Below are 21239 nucleotides of genomic sequence, written 5' to 3'. Positions count from 1 at the left end.
AATCTCAACTGAGATCTGTAGGTTCCTGAATTCTCCATTCTCCTTGGCCCTTCTAGTCTGTCAAACTGGGGCATAGCCATAGTCTCCTAACATAGTGTTTTTCAAATTTTGATGTTTCTTTCTCAAGAATTTTCTCTATTAAGGCATTGCTGCTGGGCTTCCTTACTCCTTCAGAACTATCTGCTCTTCCCTCAACCACTGCTTAAGTCATTACGATCTCAAAGAAAGGCTTCCTCCCTCTTTACTTCCTCCTTTTTACTAAAAGTCTAGAGCTTTTGTCCCTCCATTCTTACCTAAATTGAGATCAACTTTTTTGCCTTTTGTTATTTTACTCTTACTTCACCTCTGTACATATTGCACAAAAAACTTCATAGTGGAATACATAATGAAACATGATATTTGTCCTCACAGAATGAAACAACAGAAACACAGTAGCACATTTTTGTAGCAACTATATTACTGGCACAAAATACATTTTATCAGTACCAAGAAAAAAGGAATCTTCTTGTCCTCAAGCTGGGGAGAAGACTGTCACTGAGGAGTAAGGAAGCATTTTTTGCAGGCCTAGCAAAATGTTGCAGGCTAACAGCCCATTACACAAAATCAGACAGGGAAAGGCTAAATGTTAATTGTGAAAGTCCAGTCCTTCCCCTCACAAAAAGTTTGCAGAGGAGCCACAAGCCTAGTCATCAGGTCAGAGCTATAACATTTGTGTCCCAACAACACCACCAAAAGAAATTCAGCACTGGAAGCACAGATTTTGAAATGCATGCAAAAATTAACAAACACTGATTAAATTCTCTTTAATCCAGAAGAATAGTGGTTTTTTTTTTCCTTGAAGATCTATTTCCCCTGTTTGCAACAAGAAAACGTTGCTTGATGTGGAATGGAAAAACTAAGGACTAAGGCAGCTGTAACACTGCGTTTGCACTGGCTGGTATCCAGCAATAAGTTTGCAGCACTTGCAGAGAATGCATCTGATATCTGCAAAGGTAGGCGGCTCAGCAAGGACAAGAAAAAACCATAGGAGGTAACCTAGACTGCGCATTTCAGCTCACCAGACTTCCACTTCAGTTGCTGAGATCTGTGATGGCAGGGAAACTAGTGCCAGAGCAATGACTGCCTGGGTAAACTACAGTGCAACTGCTATGTCCTGACTGGATCTGGAATACACAGGCAGCTTGATTCTGTATGGTAATTATTACCTATCAGTACCTAAATATATTTGCTTGCTATGGCTTCTCCAGAAAATTATGTCAGTTTATCTAGCACCATAACAGAGACACTTCACAGAGAACCCTTTCCATAAAGCTGCAAGTGGAAACACTATGCAATTTTCACCTTGAAAACAACTGCTGCAATGAATTGAAAATTGTCTAAAATAACTGAAGATTTGGCACTTATTACTATTCTGAGGTTAATTATTTTCTAGTTTAGCTAACTTCTTTCTGGCCTGTTCAAGTGCACCACTTCTGTCAGACCTTAGAACACCCTCACCTCAGCATGAAACCCCACAGTTTGTTGACTCCTGCAATGGATCTTGAATGTACATGCACACATAGAGCGACTGTCTTTTGGCATATCTCAGTCCCTCTCTGCATAAATATGGCCAGTGGTAATAATGACTACACAGGCTTTTAAAAAACATATTTTTTCTTCTTTGTCATTAAACCAAAGTAATGTACATGTAACAGTATGAAGCATTCAGAAAAAGATATTTTTCAAGTTATTTAAGCATGCAGCTTATCTGAAATCTTACCACCCCTGACAGCAGCTCAGATGCTAATTGCCTTTGAACAGGCAAGTCTATTACAAACCACTGTCTTTTAACCAGCAGCTATGAAAAGTAACTTTATTGAGCAATTCTTTCTTCTTGTTTTCTTATCCTTCCACTAAAGTAAAGCATTGGTGTAAATATCCCACAGACCAGATCCCCAAACTGCATTAAAATTCTATATAATTCATGTAAATTATATATATATATATATATATAAATAAAAATTCATGTCACTTCTATGTCATTCTATATCAATTAAAAGTGTCTGGTTTTTAGTTCTGTTTCTTAAAAGTAATATTGCAAGTTCAATACTAAAACAGATTAGGGAAAATGCAGAAAACCATGTAAGATGCTTGCATAGTAATCTAAGTTTAAAAACAAAAGATACTTAGATACATGGCATATTAATACAACATAGCAATACTGACACTTCCAAAAGAGGTTACTTATTTGAAAAATATTTAAAGACCTCATCTAGCTCATTTTAATGGTCTATGGATGACTAAGTCACCTGATCTCTTCACCAGCCAAAGCTGAATTTAGGTTTGATTTTTTTTTACCCAGTGGCTATACATTTCTGACTCCTATCTAACATTTTTTTAATTCCTTTTTTCCTACTCTAGGGAATATTATCACAGTCACATGATTGCAGGTAGTCTGAATATTCCCCATTCACACTGAGCTATGGATGAGTCACCAAGTAGAAGTTCAGGACCGTAAGGACCACAGCATGCTTGAAATAAGTGAAATGCATACACATTTAGGTCTCAATGCAGCAGCAAAGCAAAACATTTTGTGCCATATCTAGGAAAACAAGTGATGTATAAGCTGTCCAGTTAGAGTCTATGAAAGAGTGACATGACATTCCTTCATGTTAGAAAGAGTAAAAATTATCCAGATTATCATCCCTATGCTTCTTTAAAATGTGAGGTGAAAAATTACTAATATCAAGTCATGCTTCTAAATTCCATTCAAGATATGACATATCCAGCAAAATACTAACTCCATACTGCTACACTGACTAGGTGCCTGACCCAAAGGAAAAACAGGTCCAGCTACTTTTTCACCAACTGCTCTGGTCACCATTATAAGGTTTTCCTTGGAGACCTTCTAGTGGCATACCAACCACCCCTATCCTTTCCGTCTTGAGGCCTGACCAAGAAGAAACACAAATTTGTACAGAATTCATATTTCAGGTAAGAAAATGACACACAGAAATGCAGTATGAATAGTCTAGTATTAAGCTAAAATTAATTGTATCATTTACTAATTCATATATAAATATATAATGGCATTCAAGAGTTAAAATATTTAAATCCCAGAGAACTGAATATTAAAACAAAAGGATTATTTTCCCATGCTTGCAAATATTGTAGTTTATAAAAGTACAGCACTTTTAGTTTAGTTGTATAAACTTTATTTTTTTTAATATTTTAATAACATCTTTCTCCTTGTAACTAAAACCCCTGCACACTCTAAAAGAGCTCTTTATTTTAAAAGAATCATTATGCTAAACTCATCAATTCTAAAACATTTTTAGTTTTTAGTAAAGAAAACAATTGTAAACAGAGAGCTTTTGTAAGGTAGATAGCTATTACAAAGTTCACTTAGAAAATCAATATAGCATTTTAGCTGGAATTTGCTCATTAAACACCCACAGCTCTAATGCAAATTATGATGGAATGAATAAAGCAAATACATATGCTTCTTTCTTTTTATTAAATGTAAAATCTACTGTTAATTGCATCTGGTATGTCATATAAACTTTTCTCCTTAACTATTAAATGGAAGCTTTTACAAAAGTCATTAGAGATTCTCTTTCTTTGACTTGTATAAATTTCAATATTTGTTCAGTAAAGGTTCACAGCAGTTAAATTACATTAACAAATATTATTAGCTACTATGTAAGCCAACTAAGTAAAATACTTATATTGCAGGTAAAACAAATCAATGGGTGTTTACAATAATATTTGGATATGTCCATTTTTAAACAAGCTTATCAAATCTCATGTAATTCTTAGTCAAATGAGAGAGACTCAAAGTAGATTTTTTTATCCCAAATACTCAAATTTGTTTAGTAAGCTAATTGTTTTCTAATATGGGCAAAAGTAAATATGAAGAAGATGAACCATACCAAGTATGAGTTTACTGAGTCAAAGCAGTGTACATATTTTCTTAGTTGAACCTGATTCTTTTGGCAAACTTATCTCCTATACTTTTTAAACCACCTTTAAAACAGCACTACTGAGAAGGTGTGCTGGAAATCATTCTAGTTTAAACAGTGTTTCATGATTTTCCAAACATGGAACTTTGGGGGAAGCAAGGAAAGCACAAGTCCCAGGATAAAAGTCTGTTTGCTTATTTCCTAGAGGTCATCAGTGTAAATAAAATAAACTGAGTAAGAGAGGCAAAAGAGGAAAATGTTGGGACTAAAACCAGAAATCACTTATTTATGGCAGCAGAAATCACTTTTTAAAATTACTCATTAAAAAAAGTAAAATTAGAATACAGGCCAAGTCTTCTAAAGAAAATATGAGATCACTATACACAGTGCTACTGTATTTCAGAAGATACAGTAAATATTATTACACTACAATAACTGGTTTTCAATATAAGTAAGTTTTACATATATATTAAATTTTATTTGACTGTATGGATATATGCTTGTTCTCCTTGCAGAAATACAAACCTGTATGTATTTTTCATCCACTCAAATTAGAAATCAAAATCCTCTGAGATTTCCTTCTATTAAATTTAATGACTGTGCTCACAACTTCTAAATAAGTCAATCTTATCATAGCCAAATAAAGAAAAAAAACCCTGTATTGCCATGAAAGCCTTTAAAATGTGTCATTAATTGGTCTCTGCTTATACATGTTACAAAATGAAGATAATCCCCAGAAATGTTCAAATTCTAAAGCACTTACAGAGTTCTTATTCAGGTTAATGGCAAACTATCAGGAACTCCAGGGCTCACTGTCAACTTAAAAATAGTGTTGACATGTTCTATTACGAAACAGACAACTTAAGTTTCTAGCTCTTTTTGAAAGCTACCATTCATTTACTTTCAGTTATGATGTACAACTGAAAAACTAGAAGTAAAATAGTAATAAGAAGATCATAGGAAAAATACTTAAGGGTTTTCACTAGTCCATACCAGGAGTTATAGACTAAAAGTAATTTACACCTAAATGTGACTTTATAGATAAAGCAATCTGAACAAACACTGATAGAACACACTGACTTCTTTATTGCTTTGTGTTTGTTGTATGTATTTAGTGCATTGCATTCATCTGCTCCTACATTTCCAATACTATAAAAAGAGTGTTCTTAATAAAAGGCTAAAGTTGTTTAGTGGCAGCTCTGCATAGGGTTTTCTTTATGTACTCAGATCACAATTCAATAAAAAAAAATAAAGTGGAAAAGAATAGGAGAGAGTATTATACACAGACCCCAAGGCAGTTCTTGTGAAAGCCAATCCCTGTACAATACTTAAGCCTCTGCCTCTAACACACTAAACACAGCTGACTTCAAAATTCAAACCATAATGCTGTTAAACTTTTTTCTTCAGTAATTGCTGATGCCTGAATATTTACTTTTAGGCGGAAAATATAAACATTGCATTAAAGTTTGCAAGTTATAATTTGTCACATTAAAGGAAAGTTTTGTAGCACCCCAAGAAGTAGATAATTTGCAGACCTTTTTATTCCTGAATAAAACCCAATTCTTTATGCTCACCTAGCACTTGTGTGGAAGAAAGGACAGACTAGTCATAAAAAATGCAGAAGAAACTGGCTTGCTTTTTTACATACAATTTCCACAGATAAATAGCTTAGTAATTGACATTTTAATCTATGCCAGCTCATCATATATTGTACTTCAAAGAGCTGTATGCAACTTTTTCACAATCAACAATTCTGACAATCTGAAGGTAAAATCATATTATTTCAAATTAAGCTGTTAAAAATTAAGCCAAGAATTTCCCAGTCATGATGCCCCCACCTTGTGTTTTTTTTCTGTTCTTTAGATGGATTGTCTACCTTCCCATACAGAAGATTCAGATCATGCAGCTATTTTCAAAATTGTGTTATTTATCAGGAAATATTTTGAAAATATATTCAGGAAATAGTATTCATAATGAAGCATTTAATAGGACAAACCCCCTAAGAGTTATACAGACTAATTATGTAAATAAATTATGCACAGAAAACTGGTTTAGGGAAGTATATGCATTACCTTCTTAAACTGTAAAATATCATCCATATTTAGGTTTATAAACATGAGAGTTGGGAACTACTGAGTTCTCTTGGCTAAAGCCCAATATTGGCCTTATTTCAGTTTAATTGGAAGAGGATCTTGAATTCATCTTCTCCATGAGATATCAGGAACCTGGATTTCTGTTTGTACCAAAGGTTAATAAGAAATGTGTCTGCAAAAGTCAAACAGCATTAAATACCAAAAACTGATTATTATTCTGCAGGAGTTGTTCTGTCATTCATAATCTCTCCATGCTCCAACCTTCCACAGCTAATCTTTAATGGATGACATGCAGGAAAGAAAAATAACATCTAAAAAGGGACTCTAAAGTGAGCTTGGAAGAAATGGAAAATACTTTTCTTCTGTGCTGAAAGTTATTGCCACCCAAAGTTTATTACTGGCAAGATTACTTATTTCCTCTCACTTTATGGATATTAAATCAAATTAACTCTAAGCTAACAGCCACTTGGATATTTGTTTTTACTTTTGCTATTAAATCTATTGCATATGCATATCCAGTAATTATTTTTCAAGTTAATTTAGAAAACTTCAAATAATGTTCATGAATATTTCCACACCATATTCAAGAATTCCAAAATACCATGAATGTATATTCACAACATTTTCATAAAAACAGATCCGAAATAGGGACTTCATTGTAGGAATATTGCCCTAGTTTCCAAGAGACTGAAAGTTGTATGATATATACCACCATGTTAGAAGCATTGCTTTCCTCTTTTTCCACACTGTATTTCCTATCATTACCTTGGTCTTTCAGAGAGCATCTACAGTTCTCAGGCAATAAAAATGGTGTGAAATCCCTAACAGGGCTGGACTCAACCTTGCTGAGCTGATGTTGATTTAAGAAAGTATTAAATTTTGGTGACATTATTATTAAGATACTGGCATAAAAAAAACCCCAACTCATGGAATAGCTGTTGCTACAGAAAGATTTAAGCATAAGTATTTTTATTTTATTTTGTTCAGAATTATTCTTAGTCTCAATATATACTCTGATAGCAACAAAAATATTCCAAGAGCTCTGTTTCTGATGCCAACTATCTTATCTTGCTGCAGTAATGGCACTGTGAGAACAGGGCTTTGATATTTTTTCCAGTCTATTACCACTATGCTCTATAACTCTCCCTTACACTCTACCAGCTCCTTCCTCTATAAGTTCATATATATATCCCCTGCTTAATTCTTCCATTAGGAAAAAATGAAGTCACTTACTACATCCATCCAAAGTGAGATCTGATCTTTCAGCTCCGTTTTTTGAAGACTCACTCCTTTGCAATGCCTCCATCTTGATTTTTCAGTCTGTCCTCGGAAGATGTATGCTCCTTCCCCTTTTCACTCCCACAGGAGACACCCATTCTCTTTTCTGCTTAACATATGAAAGTTCTGCACACCCAACTTTCAGATCTGGCTATTCTTCATACCCGCTTCCTACGTGGTGTTCCCTTTTTTGCTTACACTATCCTGGTGTCTGTTCTTTTATGATGTCTGCTTCCCTGGCTTTTCCAGATGTTGCCTCCACCTCTGTTCTTCTTCATGAGAGGGAGTGAAACCAACAGTAGCTTCTGACATCGGGTCAGAATGACACAAAATCCAACAGAAGAATAATGAATAAGCTACAGGAACCTGTGGTTACTATGTCCACCAGAAACAATAGTCTCTAATGCCTAAAGTCTAAAATCAAAACTTTAAATTCTCTAATTTTCTTTAGCCATAACTAGCTGACATAGAGATAGGGATCCAAGGAAGTTTTAAAATATGTTTTCAAGGCTAGCTAACAAAATTTAAAAATTAAAACATTCTGAAAATAAGTTATTTAATTCATACAGTATAATACTTTTCTTCCATCATGTTTATCTTCTGCTTTAATTCTACTTTTTCTTCTTTTCTCATGAAGTATTGCACAAATTTACCCTTTTTTTCTTTACTTTTTCTTTGAACAATTTAAAAATCACAAAATGACAGTCTTTGGATTATTTGTTTCTGTAAACTGTTGTAGCTTCATTTCAAAATGCCCTTTGTCTTCACTTTTCAATTCTTTCCATGAGGTAAAACCTATCAATTAGAGGGTTACCTTTCAAAACAGAATTCTAATATTCCTCAAAGTAGATAACACTTTTATGGTGTACCTTTCTTATGTTCTTTACAATATAATTTTGTGGAGTCACTTACTTATCATAAAGTCAGTACTAAGTAATAATAAAAATGCAAACACCCATATTTACAAGCTTCACTATACCATGTGTTATACACACTGCAGTAATTAAACATTAACTAGTAACCTGAAATTGCAGCAGCATGTGTTCTCCCTTCCTCAAAGAACTTAATGCAGGGGGATAAGTTTTTCCTTGAACACACCGTCTGTTCTTTATTAGGTTCTGCTTGTCCATTAGAACTCTCCCCAAGGCTTTTATGAGAGAGACACACACAGGCTTCCACAAATCCAGTCTGGTTCACATAATTCCAGATTTTAAACCATTTATCCAAATTTGGTAACATTCTTAGAACTGTAAGACAGGAAGCAAAAAAAGTGTGAAGTATTAACAATGCTTCCTTTTGGGAAACAGTTTAAGTAGTAAAGTAGCCTCTTGCCCTCTCTCTTCAGCATTTAAAGGATTTTACACTTCCTGTACTCATAAAAGGAGAAAAAAAGATTATTTTTTAAAGGTCATTGTTATTTCACTATGTAGCTGTCTTTAAAATTTGGTTTCTTCTTCCTTTAAAAACAGAATAAGCATGTTAAATTATTATTTCCATATTCATGCCACTCTGTTTTGAAGAAAAAATATGCTTAGGACATCAATAGAAAGTTTAAGCAGTAGTGTAGGAAAACAACAATTTCCTAACAAGTATTTCAACCATATCCATAAAAACAAAACTATCTGTGTTTTTGACACACCTTTCTTTCCAGGTTTTAATGAGCAATGAACACCTCTACCAAAGAGAACCATGTACAGAGGTAAAAACACTGGGCAAATATCCAGGAACAAACACAAAACTTCATATTCAAGCCAAACAATCTGCGTTAGCTTTCGGCTGGTGGATATAACAATGACACACACATAGTGCAGATTTTTCTTTTGTGTGAAAATAAAGCAAGCAGTTATGTGAAATTAAATAAGAGTAAAAATTATGCCTGTATTTAATTTTTTTCCTAAGATGTTGATTAGATTTGACTTTCCCTTCCCCCATCAAGAAAATCTAGGAACTCTTTTCCATCTATAATATTCACACTATACCATATTCTCAGGAGTTTGTTATTAAGTGGAATGTCAGCCATCTGTTTTTCAGCTAGAGAGTTTATTATCTGCTCCATTTTCCTGAAGACACTTACTCCTCCCTTTAGTACAAATATTTTGGGGACAGCTATTAGTACTATTAATACTCTATGAAGTGTGTGTGACCTATGAGGCAACAATTTTACCAAGCTAACTCTTTCTTTCTGAACAAATGATTCAATGAATTTATAAAAGCACTCCCATTAATGTTTTTTAAACACCTTCATGAAAACCTGAGATTATTTTTCATCTACGGGGTACACTGTATACACAGTCACTTTTCAATAATAAGAATGCCCAGCTTTATTACATTAGCAGTTTCCACAAGCACAGAATACAAACTGTCTCCATGCTTGTATGTCTATCCAAAGAACAATTAACAACAAATATAAGCACATGTTCACTTTCAGATATAAACTTAAAAACCTTTCCTTCTGAGAATTCATATAAACCTAATTCACTGGATATATGGCATCATCTGACAAAAATTCATTTTAACTACCAAAAGAGCAGATTTTTCAAGAACAGCACAGGTCCCTGGTTGAGGTGAATGTGAGACTATCTCCAAACACGGAGAGGGGGTAGTATTGCTCTGAACCAGCTAAAACAATAAGTGGTATTTGAACTGCTGGTTGAAAGGTAGAGGCACTGGTAATCATTATTTCCCCTTGTTTGTTCAGGACCTTCCAACAAAACAAACAACCTTTTTGTGATTGGATTGACATGGTGTTAACAATGCATTTAATGCCCAAATCAGTTTGAATACAGGTAAAGCTCCTACTAATACCAGTACCAGGATGTTAAAGCCATCTATTTTCTAAGCAACTCTAAACAGCCACGCATAAAAAAAAAAGTCAAATCTTCCCTCCTTTAGCAAATAAAGCTAACATTCACTAGGACACGTCATATAGCAACCACGGGTACTGTATGAGCCATACAGCCATCTGTTAAACGCTTGCCTACTGTACCTGCAATCCTTTCTGCAATCTTAGCTTCTGTAGCTCTGTCTTGCAATTCTAAGTCCAGTTTCATTGTCTTCAACTCCTTGTCCTTTTCAGCCAGCTTATCTTGAAGCTGAATTGAGCAAGTGGACAGTAAGATTCTTATCTGGTTGAAACTGTCAAAAAGTAATTCAACCACAATAAAATTGCAAACAACGATTTCTCACCCCCAAAATACAAATACTAAGCATTAAACCAGAAGTTCAATTTATTATATTTATTTGTTTAAAGAACAAATGTTAAGAATACGATTTTTAACATCTGGCCTATCTTGCTCCGTGAGACAAGTAGCAATGCACATGCCATTGTTTTTATTTGTGATTCTCTTCCTTGGGTTTCACCAGCTGTAGTCCTTCTTGCTGAGGAAGTTCAGAATTGCATGGAATATAATGTAGCTTGTTGCATTAATAGCCTGTTTCCTACCAAGATACAGACATCACAGTCTGAAAAGACTGGTGTAAATGCATATTCTTCATATTCTTCATCAGATGGAAGATTGGTATTCTTTCACATATCAAGGCCTTTCTTTTAAAGGGTATTTACTATATCTGTTTTTGGACAGATATCTGAACTTGAATATTCAATTACACTTCATGGAAAGACTAGAGACTGTTAGATTTTTTTAGGCACATGCAACCACAGCTAACACTAAAAGCAATGCAGTGTTCAAGGAAGACGGAATTTTCTCCCCTTCAATAAATCTGAGTTATCAGGGCACATTAATTGAATTCCACCCATGAAATCCTGGTCTAGTCTTTGGTTTTCATTGGTTTCCATCCAGGATGCAAGAATCTATTTCACTGATCAAAAAAGTCAGAGAGTAGGTTGGAGGGTTTTTTTTAATTCCAGAGAAATAGTTGTTAAGCAAATACTAAAAATCCAAAATTACAGGAAACTAGTGATTGGTGCACTAAAATAAATAACAAAACTAAATCAGACACAGTTTAAAATGTATGTTTTGCAAGGCAATTATAAAAAAGCAAATATTGGTATCTTGAATATCTTAATTGTACCTTTTTATTTTTGGCCCTCAGAGTGTCCAATTCTTTTAAAAGGAATGCAGTTTCTGTTCTTCCACCTAAATCTTCAGCATCATTCCATGAGGATATAAATTCAGGGAGCATCCTGCTATCCTTTCTTTTTACACTGCTGCATTTTTGAAGGGAAAAAAAAAGAAATGAAAAATAATTTTAAAAAACAGTTGCTGTTCCACCCCTCTGAAACAAAATGCAGAGAAATAAATTATCAAAACTTGTTAACAAACTTGTTAACCACTGCAAATGTATTATACAGAAAAAATGGATGCCCTTCTGCCACTTCTTAAAGCTGTAATTCTGAAAAGAATCTGCAAATCTGGAATAGTAAATAAATATCCTACAGTACTAAGGCAAAAACCAGATGAATATAAATGGGCTATGAAGCCTATAAACAGCAAATGCTTAAGGAAAGCAAATACTAAAAACCATTGCTTAACACAGAGAAAACTGCAATAAAACATTTGGGGTCAAAGTGATGCTCAGGTCTAAGCAAACCAAATTTTTTTGTAGAATGATTCCACAGGAAGTGATATGAAAATATCCATTAAAAATCTAGCAATTCATCTTGAAGAAATCTGTAAAATGATGGTATGATTCTAAATATTATAACTGACAACAGGATTTCCATACTGTATGTCACCTGGAGTTTTAAAATAACTTACTAGCCATAGACAACTTAAAACAAGACAAGATTCAACGGCCAGAAAAATTCTCTCAAAGTAAGACTCTCATAAAACTTCTTGAGTATCCATTGATACTCACAGATTATTCAGATCTCATTTGTAACATGGCAGCAAAATCAGAAAATGAATGATTAGAAAGGAACTAACAAATATTTATAACATTTGCTTTCTTTAAGCATTTTCTGGTTATACATTTCATAGCTAATAACCAATAAGAAGTAGCCACAGAAAAGCTATACCCTCTGAACACCTGCTTCCACTGTAGACATTACTTTATTTGTAATTCACATCCTAGAAATATAAAGAAAGCTATCTATTGCTCCAAAGAGTCATTATCTTAGGCAGACAGTTTTCTGTACTCAGCCACCCTTTTTTCACCTGCTTCCATTGTATTTATTTTCTCCTCCCTTCTCCTTAAAACTAAAAATGATAAATCACATTGACAGTACCAGGACCACCATCTAAAACACAAATCAACACTAACTTAACATTTCCTGGATTTTTCTGTATCAAGAAATATTAACATATATTAAAATCTATTTGGGCAAAGACAGGTTTTGGCATATAGCTTTAGGATCCTACATATAACATACATGGAGCTGATGATGGTTCAACATGATGACTGCTGTGGGAGGTTAATCTTGGTGTTCCAGACAAACCTGATTGTCAGTGGGACTGGTGCTGGTGAAAAGTAAAATGAACAATTTTTGGGTGACTCTGTGCTGGGCTGTACCTAAGCAGTCTGGATTATACTTGGCATTTAGTGCAGGATGCATTGCCCTTACAGAAAATCTCAGCTGCTAAAGCAAAAAGGCAAAAAGGAAAAGGAAAAAGTCTTAAGAATTGGGTTTGGGCCAAACAGTCACCATTAGATCATAATGAAGATAGCAAAACTGAGTGTAGAATCTGCTAGACGGGTGAGGAATCAGTGTATTTTTCAAAAGTATGTAATAGGGCTTTGCAGCCTTGATCCCATTTTCAAAAACAACTCTCACACTCTAAGTTGAAAATTAGTATTCGGACTGCCTAAGTCACTCAAAACTGTTAGCATGTTCCCTAACCAGTAAGCTAGTCAAAGGTACAACTAACCAGCTACTTATACCTTTGTACATTGTGTCACATATAGAATGAGTGTACATATTTCTTAAGACCGCTATAAAGGGCCACTGCTCAGTTAAAACACTAGTGATAAGACATGACCAAAATTATTGACACAATAAAATCTTCAGAGTCTATATTAGACTTCTCAATCATATTAGCCAGTCCTCAGATTCCTGTCACAGACTGCTACAAAATACTACAGCTTCTCATCTTCACTCTTCCAGCTTCATCTGGACTTCACCCTGCTTTATTCCTGCTTCCTACTCACTCATCACATTTCAGGTGCTTGTTGTATAAAGCCACAGATACTACTAGGTTTTCAAGATCTGTTTTTTATTCTGTTCAACATGCACCTGCAAAATTCTCTGTAGAGATCACAATCATTGAAATACCCACAATGTGTGATATAAACCATTCCAGTGATCATGTATTCTATGAGTGCTAAAGAATACAGAGGTGAAATGCTACATTCCACAAGGGAAGAAGGGCAGATAGGGTGATTCTAAGTAAAAAGCTGACTTACTGATTGTCATGTGGGAAGCAAATTTCCCTATATTTATTCAAAAAACATGTGTATATTGTCAATAATTTGAATCTAGAAAAATTATATAGAGGGATATTTCCTGGGTTTACCTTGATTCTTCAGAACCAGAATTACAGTTAGGTAGGACTCCTCCTCTTTGACTGGTTACTCGCAAATCTGAAAGTTTCGGTGCTTCAGTTTCTGCCTGGATAAAAAATCCTGTGTGTTTTTGAGAATTCTTATAAAACTGAAGTTCAGCACAAAAGTCTTCTTTTTTCTGATCCAACATGTATGTTTCTAATTGGGAAGAGAAGCAAACACATTTTCTCATTTGGATAACGAAGCACAAATTGAGATTTTTTTATTTGAAAATGGCTTGTTATAAGAATATAAAATACTAGTAGTAGAAAGGAAAAAGTGATTTAGTTTCAGATTCCCAACTTCTTTGTCCCTTCACTAAGGAATGAGACCTGTTACCTACAGCATGGATGGATGTAGGTAGGAATTTCAACCCATTTACTGGATTTTTCTCATGGAAACATGAAAAACTCATCATCATTTCCTACGCCCTCCTCCCTCTTAAATGACTTCTTAAAATAATGCTGACTGTAGAAAATTATTTACCTATCTCTTACAAAATTCAGCTCTACTATAGTGAGATATGATGAATTTCTGCTATAGAGAGGGAAAATTTTAGGTTATAACTAGAGTCTTATAGTGAGGTTCCTTTCAAATCCATTTTGGCTACAAAAGGAGTATCATCAAGCTGTAATTAGTAACAACAAATTTAAAGCACCATTATTCACTCCTGGAGAGTGTGAGGTACAGGCTCATACAACTAAAGAACTTGAAGAATGCAAAGCAGAAATTGTGCCAAAGGGAAAAATTATCTGATTAAAATGTTGAGTGTGATAGCTAGTTCTCTTAGCTTGGCTACTAGATATTTTTAGGACATACTTCTGATATCAAGGCATTTAAATGAAAGAAAGATCCACATACCACGAATGCTCTTTCATAAAGTAAGAACAAGTACCTTTTAATTATAGAATTATATTAAAAAATGAGAAGGAAGCAGCCTAAAACCACTGGAAATGGAAAAAAGGTGCATATATTTTTCATTCTTTCATTTAGATTAGTAGAGAACAAACATTGGAGCTTTTGCTTATTTAATAAAGTTAGTGTTTCCAAACGTTTTGGATAAAATATCGGGCATATATTATTTGATCCACCTTATAACATCCTCCTCAAAAATAGTAAGAAACTGTCTATACAGTTGAAATCAAGTAGAAATAGACCAAAATCACAAATCAATGACTATCATGTGGCCATCCTGCAGGTAAACACAGCTGTAAGCACAGTTTCCAAGTAAAAATACTGTAAACTGTTTATCAAGTGTATTGCAACAGATTCCTCTTTCCTTAAATGAGGAAAGACACAAGATCTCAGGCAACAGCCCAAGGGCCCCAAGAGATGACTTGGGAATTGGCTGGAGTCAGTTTAACAACTTCCAATATGAAGCTATGTGTTACCACCTCCAGGAAAAAAGTTATGGGACCCACTGCTCATCTGTATTCTCTGCATCCACTTCAGCACAAACTTATTTGAATCCACTCTAACCATTTCTGTAAACTGCAACCACTGATCTTTACACTAGATTAAACAACAATCAACAGAGTATCAGCATCTTTGTTTTTTGATAAGTACAATACTACTTTCAGTACTGTGACTGAAATATGTTCCTCATAACATTTCACACCTAGTGCAGAAAGAACACAAGGCACAGACACCTGGATTCTTCAAAACAAGTATATGCTGTTTCCACTGGATTGAAATCCTGCAGGTTTTTGAGCAGATTTCCTCTGAAGTGCTGCTACATCTAAAAACTAGATTTGATCTCTTACTCCTCCTTATAGTAGGGAGCAAGGATCTCTAAAGAAATGTATGTTAAAAAAACCCCACCAAATATACTCCAAGAACCTGACTCAGTTTGGGAGTGACAATACGTAAGGGCAAAACTTTGAATCCTTTCCAGTAAGTACTACCTGAAAACTAACCTAGTCTGAGTTTCCATACTTGCAAAGCATTTTATAGGGAGTTGTGTTTCCCATTTGATTTATATTATAAAGAACTTCCTATGAAATATCCTGTTCACTTCTCCTGTTTCAGACACAGTGTCTGTATAAATGCAGTTGCAAATTATGCTCCAGGGGACGTGCAATGCTTCACTTGCCATGACAACTTTTCCTCCCTCCTCCTCTTTGGGCATCCACTTATTCTATAAGCTATATATATATTTGAAGTGCCTCAAGCAAAGTGTGTCACACTCTATGGAAGAATTCAAGCACAATGTATATCTGTTGAAATAACCAGTGACAGTATTGCCAGGATGCTTTGTTCTTTGTTTAGCATCATGGTACTCTACTTTGGCCCTATGAAAGTTGGAGAAGAAAAATCTCACTTCAGAGAGCTAAGAACTTTAGATGATGTTTTAGGCCGCTTCTCCTCCCTTAGCATGAGAGCGAGTTTTTATTCTTTTCACAGTTCCTGTTTTATTAATTTGCTCCTTTCATTCCAGGATTTAAGAAGTGACCACAGAAGAGTCACTGAAGTTGACAGAGACCACTGGAAATCACCTTGCTGGCACCTCAATCATTTTTAACTGGAAGTTGTCCCCAGCAACTTCCAGATCACCCAAGCCCTGCTGTTGTCCTTTCAGCAGATCATTAACATCACTGTAGTATCCCATGAGAACCTGGACCTTTGAACATGAGAGTTCTTCCAATTCTCTGAAGAAGGCCTCACCTACTTACTCAACCCTCCTCCATGTCCCTCCCTCTTAAGAGAAGGATCAAGGCAAACACCACCTGGGCTCCCACACCCCGATCATCATGCCTGGAGCCATACAGTCACATGCAACACTTCCCAGGCCACCCCTGCAGTATCACTAATGCCTACAGAGAAGAGCAGCATGGAGTAAGAGGGCCAGATGAGCATCAGCAGGCTTTCTGTAACATTCTGAATATGAGCTGTAAACAAGAAGAAAAGGTCTCTAGATGACAGGTCAGTTCAGAAGGCAGATTTTTATTTTTAAGACCAGAAGTGAACATGACTGCATGATGAGGTAAATATCTGCATTAGCAGTTACACTTCTGCTAAATCCTTGGGCCATGTCAAGATAAGCGTTTTTAACTGTAAATTACTGCAGCTAAAGAAAAAAAAAAGAGAATTTAGAATAGTACTAGAACTGTGTTAGTATTTATTAATGCTAATGCTGCCTCTTTAGACAACATTCATTTGCAGGACACCTTTTCATCCAGATTCAATTCCCTCAAGCACATGGGTAAGACTAAGTAGCATCACAGGAAGGCTGTAAGTGGCATTCTTGGAAATATTAGGTGAAACACAGAGGATCTGTCTTTTCTCCACTGGCTTTTAAGAGAGAAGATGATGGCAGCCTCTTCCACCCAAACCTGAAAGCACTCTGCCCATGGGCAGAGGTGAGAGGTTTTTACTCATTTAATAAAGCTGTAATGTTTTTTTTTAATCAGCATGCAAAATTTGTCAGTAGAATGCTTTGGGGAAGACATTTTGAACACTGTCATATCAATGGACATAGGACTCAATTTATTTTTAAAACCACATTGTTCTTCATACAGCCCATGACCCCCACATCAAATAATTTATGCTTTGATACATGGTAGCTTGTCTTGTTGCTAAACTAAGTAGCAATTTTAATACATGCCCTTCAGTGCTTTTTTGCTCATGCCTCCTGCAAATCGTATCGTGCACTAATTACCAATGCTGCAGACACACACTGGGGAGTAAGTAGCATTTGCAATAATCAGGCTGCACAGGGAACATCAGAGAAAGGGTAAAACAGCCCTGCAAGCTTTGGAAAAAATTATGTAGATTTCATTAAGTGGTACCACCACTGCAGATTCTGGTTCTTGAGTATACTAAACAAATTTTTTTCCATATAAAATGGTATAAGTTCAGTAGCCCAGATTAATATTTCACTATAGGGAGAAGCTGAACAGCTGATCTTCTGTATGTATTTATCTTGAATGAATAGCTTGTTCACATTGCGGGAAAGAAAAGCAAATGTTAAGAAGAAGGAATATGAAGACACTAGAATTAAATCTGGGAATTGATTGTGAGGGACGTTAGGGGAAGATAATGCTGTCATGGCTGGAAACAGTAAAGGCAGAACAGAATTCAATGTTGTTAAGCTGGGAGTGGTTAAAAAGTCAAGTAAAAACATTAAACACATCATACTGTGCAGACACCCACTATTCCTCACAGCTTCTTCTGAGAAATGGGGGATAAGCACAGAGATCAGGGAAAGCACAGCATTAGAGAATCCCACACCAACAGTGATAAATGCACAGAAGGTGCAGATTCAACTGGAAGACTGAAGAGGCAATAGCATCCCTTGTTGCGCCACTTAGCACATTCAGCTGTCCCATCATCCAGCAGAAACTGAGTGGACACCCCCTTCCCTCTGTCTTTCAGCACCCTACTAAAATGCACTGATCACCTCAGAGGTTTGCAGGGAAATCTCCACAGAATAAGAGTAAGGGAAAAAAAAACAAAACCCAATGGAACATGCATACAGGCTACGGATTTGGTTGCTGATAATATGGGGACACTAGAAGCTCCAGGTGCACCAAATCAGCTTCAAGTGTAATAGTACTTATGGCTTGCTACCTATAGCTTACTAGTATTTGTTTTAAGCTGGTCTGTGGCATGTACATAGTATGTTCTCATCTGTCTGCAAAAGACTGCATGAGGGAACCAACTCCTAGCAGGATAGCAGTAAGAGGCATAATAAGAAAAAGCAAAAGCAAAAAGGAAGAGAATGAGCCATAGACACCCTGGTAGCAGGAGCAAAGATGACTGCAAATTCAGTAGCTATGACACTGTGACACTTTCAGATTAACTACATTTGAAAATATGTAGAACAAAACATTGTGCTGTATTTGAGGTAGTCAACCTCAATTAATAAAAGCCTCCAGAATTCCTCCTGTTAATCATAGAGTCATAGAATGTTTTGGGTTGGAAGAGACCCTAAAGATCATCTAGTTGCAATTTCACTGCCCTAAGCAGGGAGGCCACCCATAAGATCAGGCTGCCCAGGGCCCCATGCAGCCTGGCCTTGAAAACTTCCCAGGACAGGGCATTAATAAATTCTCTAGACAACCTGTTTCAGTACCTCATCACTCTGTGGATAAAGAATGTCTCCAAGTATCTTACCTAAATCTCTCCTCTTTTAATTTGACACTGTTTCCCCTTGTCCTATCATCTACCTGTGTAAAAAATTGCTCTCCTCTTTTTTTATAAGTCCCCTTCAAATACTGGAATGTCCCAGTGACATCTTCCCAGAGACTTCTCTTCTCAAGGCTGAAAAACCCCAGCTCTCTCAGCCTGTCTGTCCTCACAGGACTTGTTCTCCAGCCTTCTGATCATCTTCCTGGCCAAGTCTGGATTTGCTGCAACAGGCCCACACTTTTGCGCTGGGGTTCCCAGACTGGATGCAGTACTTCACATGGGGTCTCACAGCGGCAGAGTGGAAAGGTGCAATAATTTTCCTCAACTTGCTGGCCAGAGTTCTTTTGATGCAGTCCAGGATGCTGTTGACTGTCTGGGCTGCAATCACATATTTTTTTCTTCTCAGTCTAAACAAAAACACAACTTTAATGTCTGTGAGGGGTTTTTGTTTGTATAATATCAAGCATTTTGAATTTCAAAGAGGAGGGAATATTCACTATCCAACAAAGCTATCTATGCAAAGAGCCACCCTGGCCCTATACAAAACTAACCTGTTTCCACTGGAATAATAGGACACACTTCCTATGGTTTAAAAGAACTTGATTTTGCCCCATTGCAAATCACACCTCTACAACACTTGCTGCAATAACTATGCATGTAAAAGCATTACTTTAGAACTTCACCTTCATTTCCACTTGACTAACTGCTATTCTTTATCATTGGCTTTCAAATTATCTAATGTTTTTCCTACAATAATAAGACTAAAAACGTAGCCTGATGGCCACTAAATTTTCAAGCCATGCAAATGAAATTAGTACTATGGCCGAATATTCCTTTTTGAGCTGAAAATGATGAGTCAACCATTTTGTCAAAAGACAAACATTCATTCACTAAGCTATTTAACTACTGGAACTTCTACCAAACAGAATGACTGTGAAAGACTTAGACTGTTCCACAGTTTGCCCTTTACTGAATGATTAAAAGGCATAAATCCTGAAAATGAGTAGGAACTGAAATTCAAGGCTTTTGTAGGCATAAATATGCAAAGAAAGAAAATTAGTCTGGTGGAAGAAATCTGATCCTATTGTCTGACATTAATGATACGAGTTGGTTTAGGTCTTATGCATTTTCAGAATGCCTGTACTTTCCTTTTTCATTCATATTTGAGCTAATACAGATGCAACATACATGCGTATGTCAAAGGTGCTCATTACTTTTGACTCATTTCCTTACTGGTTTATCTTTCCCATGACCTACAAAAAAATTCAGAGTTAATCCTAAAAAAAGTGCTGTACCTAACTTTCAAGAAAGTAATTCCTATTTCAGGAAACAATTACAAAAGGTCAGTAATAAAAGGTCCATAATACATGCTTTCTCCAAAACAAGCAACATGAAAAAGTGAAGCTTTATTGTCTTTGGACTTACTACAGATTTACTTATCTTAGCAATTCTTCTTCAGTGCAGTGTAGTATACTGAGACCAAGTAATCTGCAACTAAGAGCAAATGGCTGTCCCTTCATAATGCAGTTTCCTGATGCTTAAAGAAAACAGCAAGCTTCAAGTTATATAGTATTCAAGATTATTCAGTAGGACTCTAAGATCTCACTAAATCACTTCTGTAGCATGGAAGAATGGCAGTCATAGGAACCTGATAACAGGCAAAGACTGAGCTCAGAGTAGATTCGTAAAACAAAGCTAATTCCTTTTATTTCTCTGTGCTCTGCCCAGCCAAAGTACTATGTAAAAAGCCAAAGTACCTGCCAAACCCTTGGCAGTAGCAAAGAGGAAATCACAACATAGATGCATTGTCCATTCAGTGCCCCAACTATACATGACCGTGGGCTCTGCAGAGAGCATCATGGGTCAGCTCAAAAGGATGGGGACTATCAAATAACATTTAAGTAACTCTTACTCATAAAGGTCCTGGATTTATCTCTGAGATAGTATATCTCCTCTCACTTTAAGATACACAAGACAGATAGTCATTGAAATAAGACTTGAAAAGAACATTTTTATAGAAATTCTTAGAGATATTTTTTAGGAGGTGCGTAAGTGCTGTGATAGTAATTTTAAAGCCATTGAGACTAAGGCACAGAGTGATGAAGTAACTGCATTGAGGTCATTGAGCAAGCTATGTGTCCTGGTTCCAGCCGGGACAGGCTTTATTTTTGCAGTAGACAGGAGGGTGCACGGCCAGCACACAGAAGTTACTCTATACCAACTCACACCATTGCCAGGGGCAGGGGAAAGGAACTCTTCCAGGGAGAAGAGGTTCCTTCTGGACATGAAAACGTGG

The 21239-nt window shown here is 35.9% G+C and overlaps 1 protein-coding gene across 1 annotated transcript in view; it reads right to left on the bottom strand.

Annotated features, from left to right (window-relative positions):
• MIPOL1 (mirror-image polydactyly 1) overlaps positions 1-21239 on the bottom strand; it is a 186844-nt gene that overhangs the window by 122973 nt on the left and 42632 nt on the right. Inside the window, exons 6-8 of the mRNA XM_036384706.2 lie at positions 13786-13972; positions 11345-11480; positions 10299-10404 (exon numbers count right to left, since the gene is read on the bottom strand). Coding sequence (XP_036240599.1) covers positions 10299-10404; positions 11345-11480; positions 13786-13972 — 429 coding nt within the window. The remainder of the gene's footprint in view (positions 1-10298; positions 10405-11344; positions 11481-13785; positions 13973-21239) is intronic.

Source organism: Molothrus ater, chromosome 6 (genome assembly GCF_012460135.2).
Source record: "Molothrus ater isolate BHLD 08-10-18 breed brown headed cowbird chromosome 6, BPBGC_Mater_1.1, whole genome shotgun sequence".
NCBI lineage: Eukaryota > Metazoa > Chordata > Aves > Passeriformes > Icteridae > Molothrus > Molothrus ater.
This window is presented reverse-complemented; position numbering and strand designations above follow the sequence as displayed.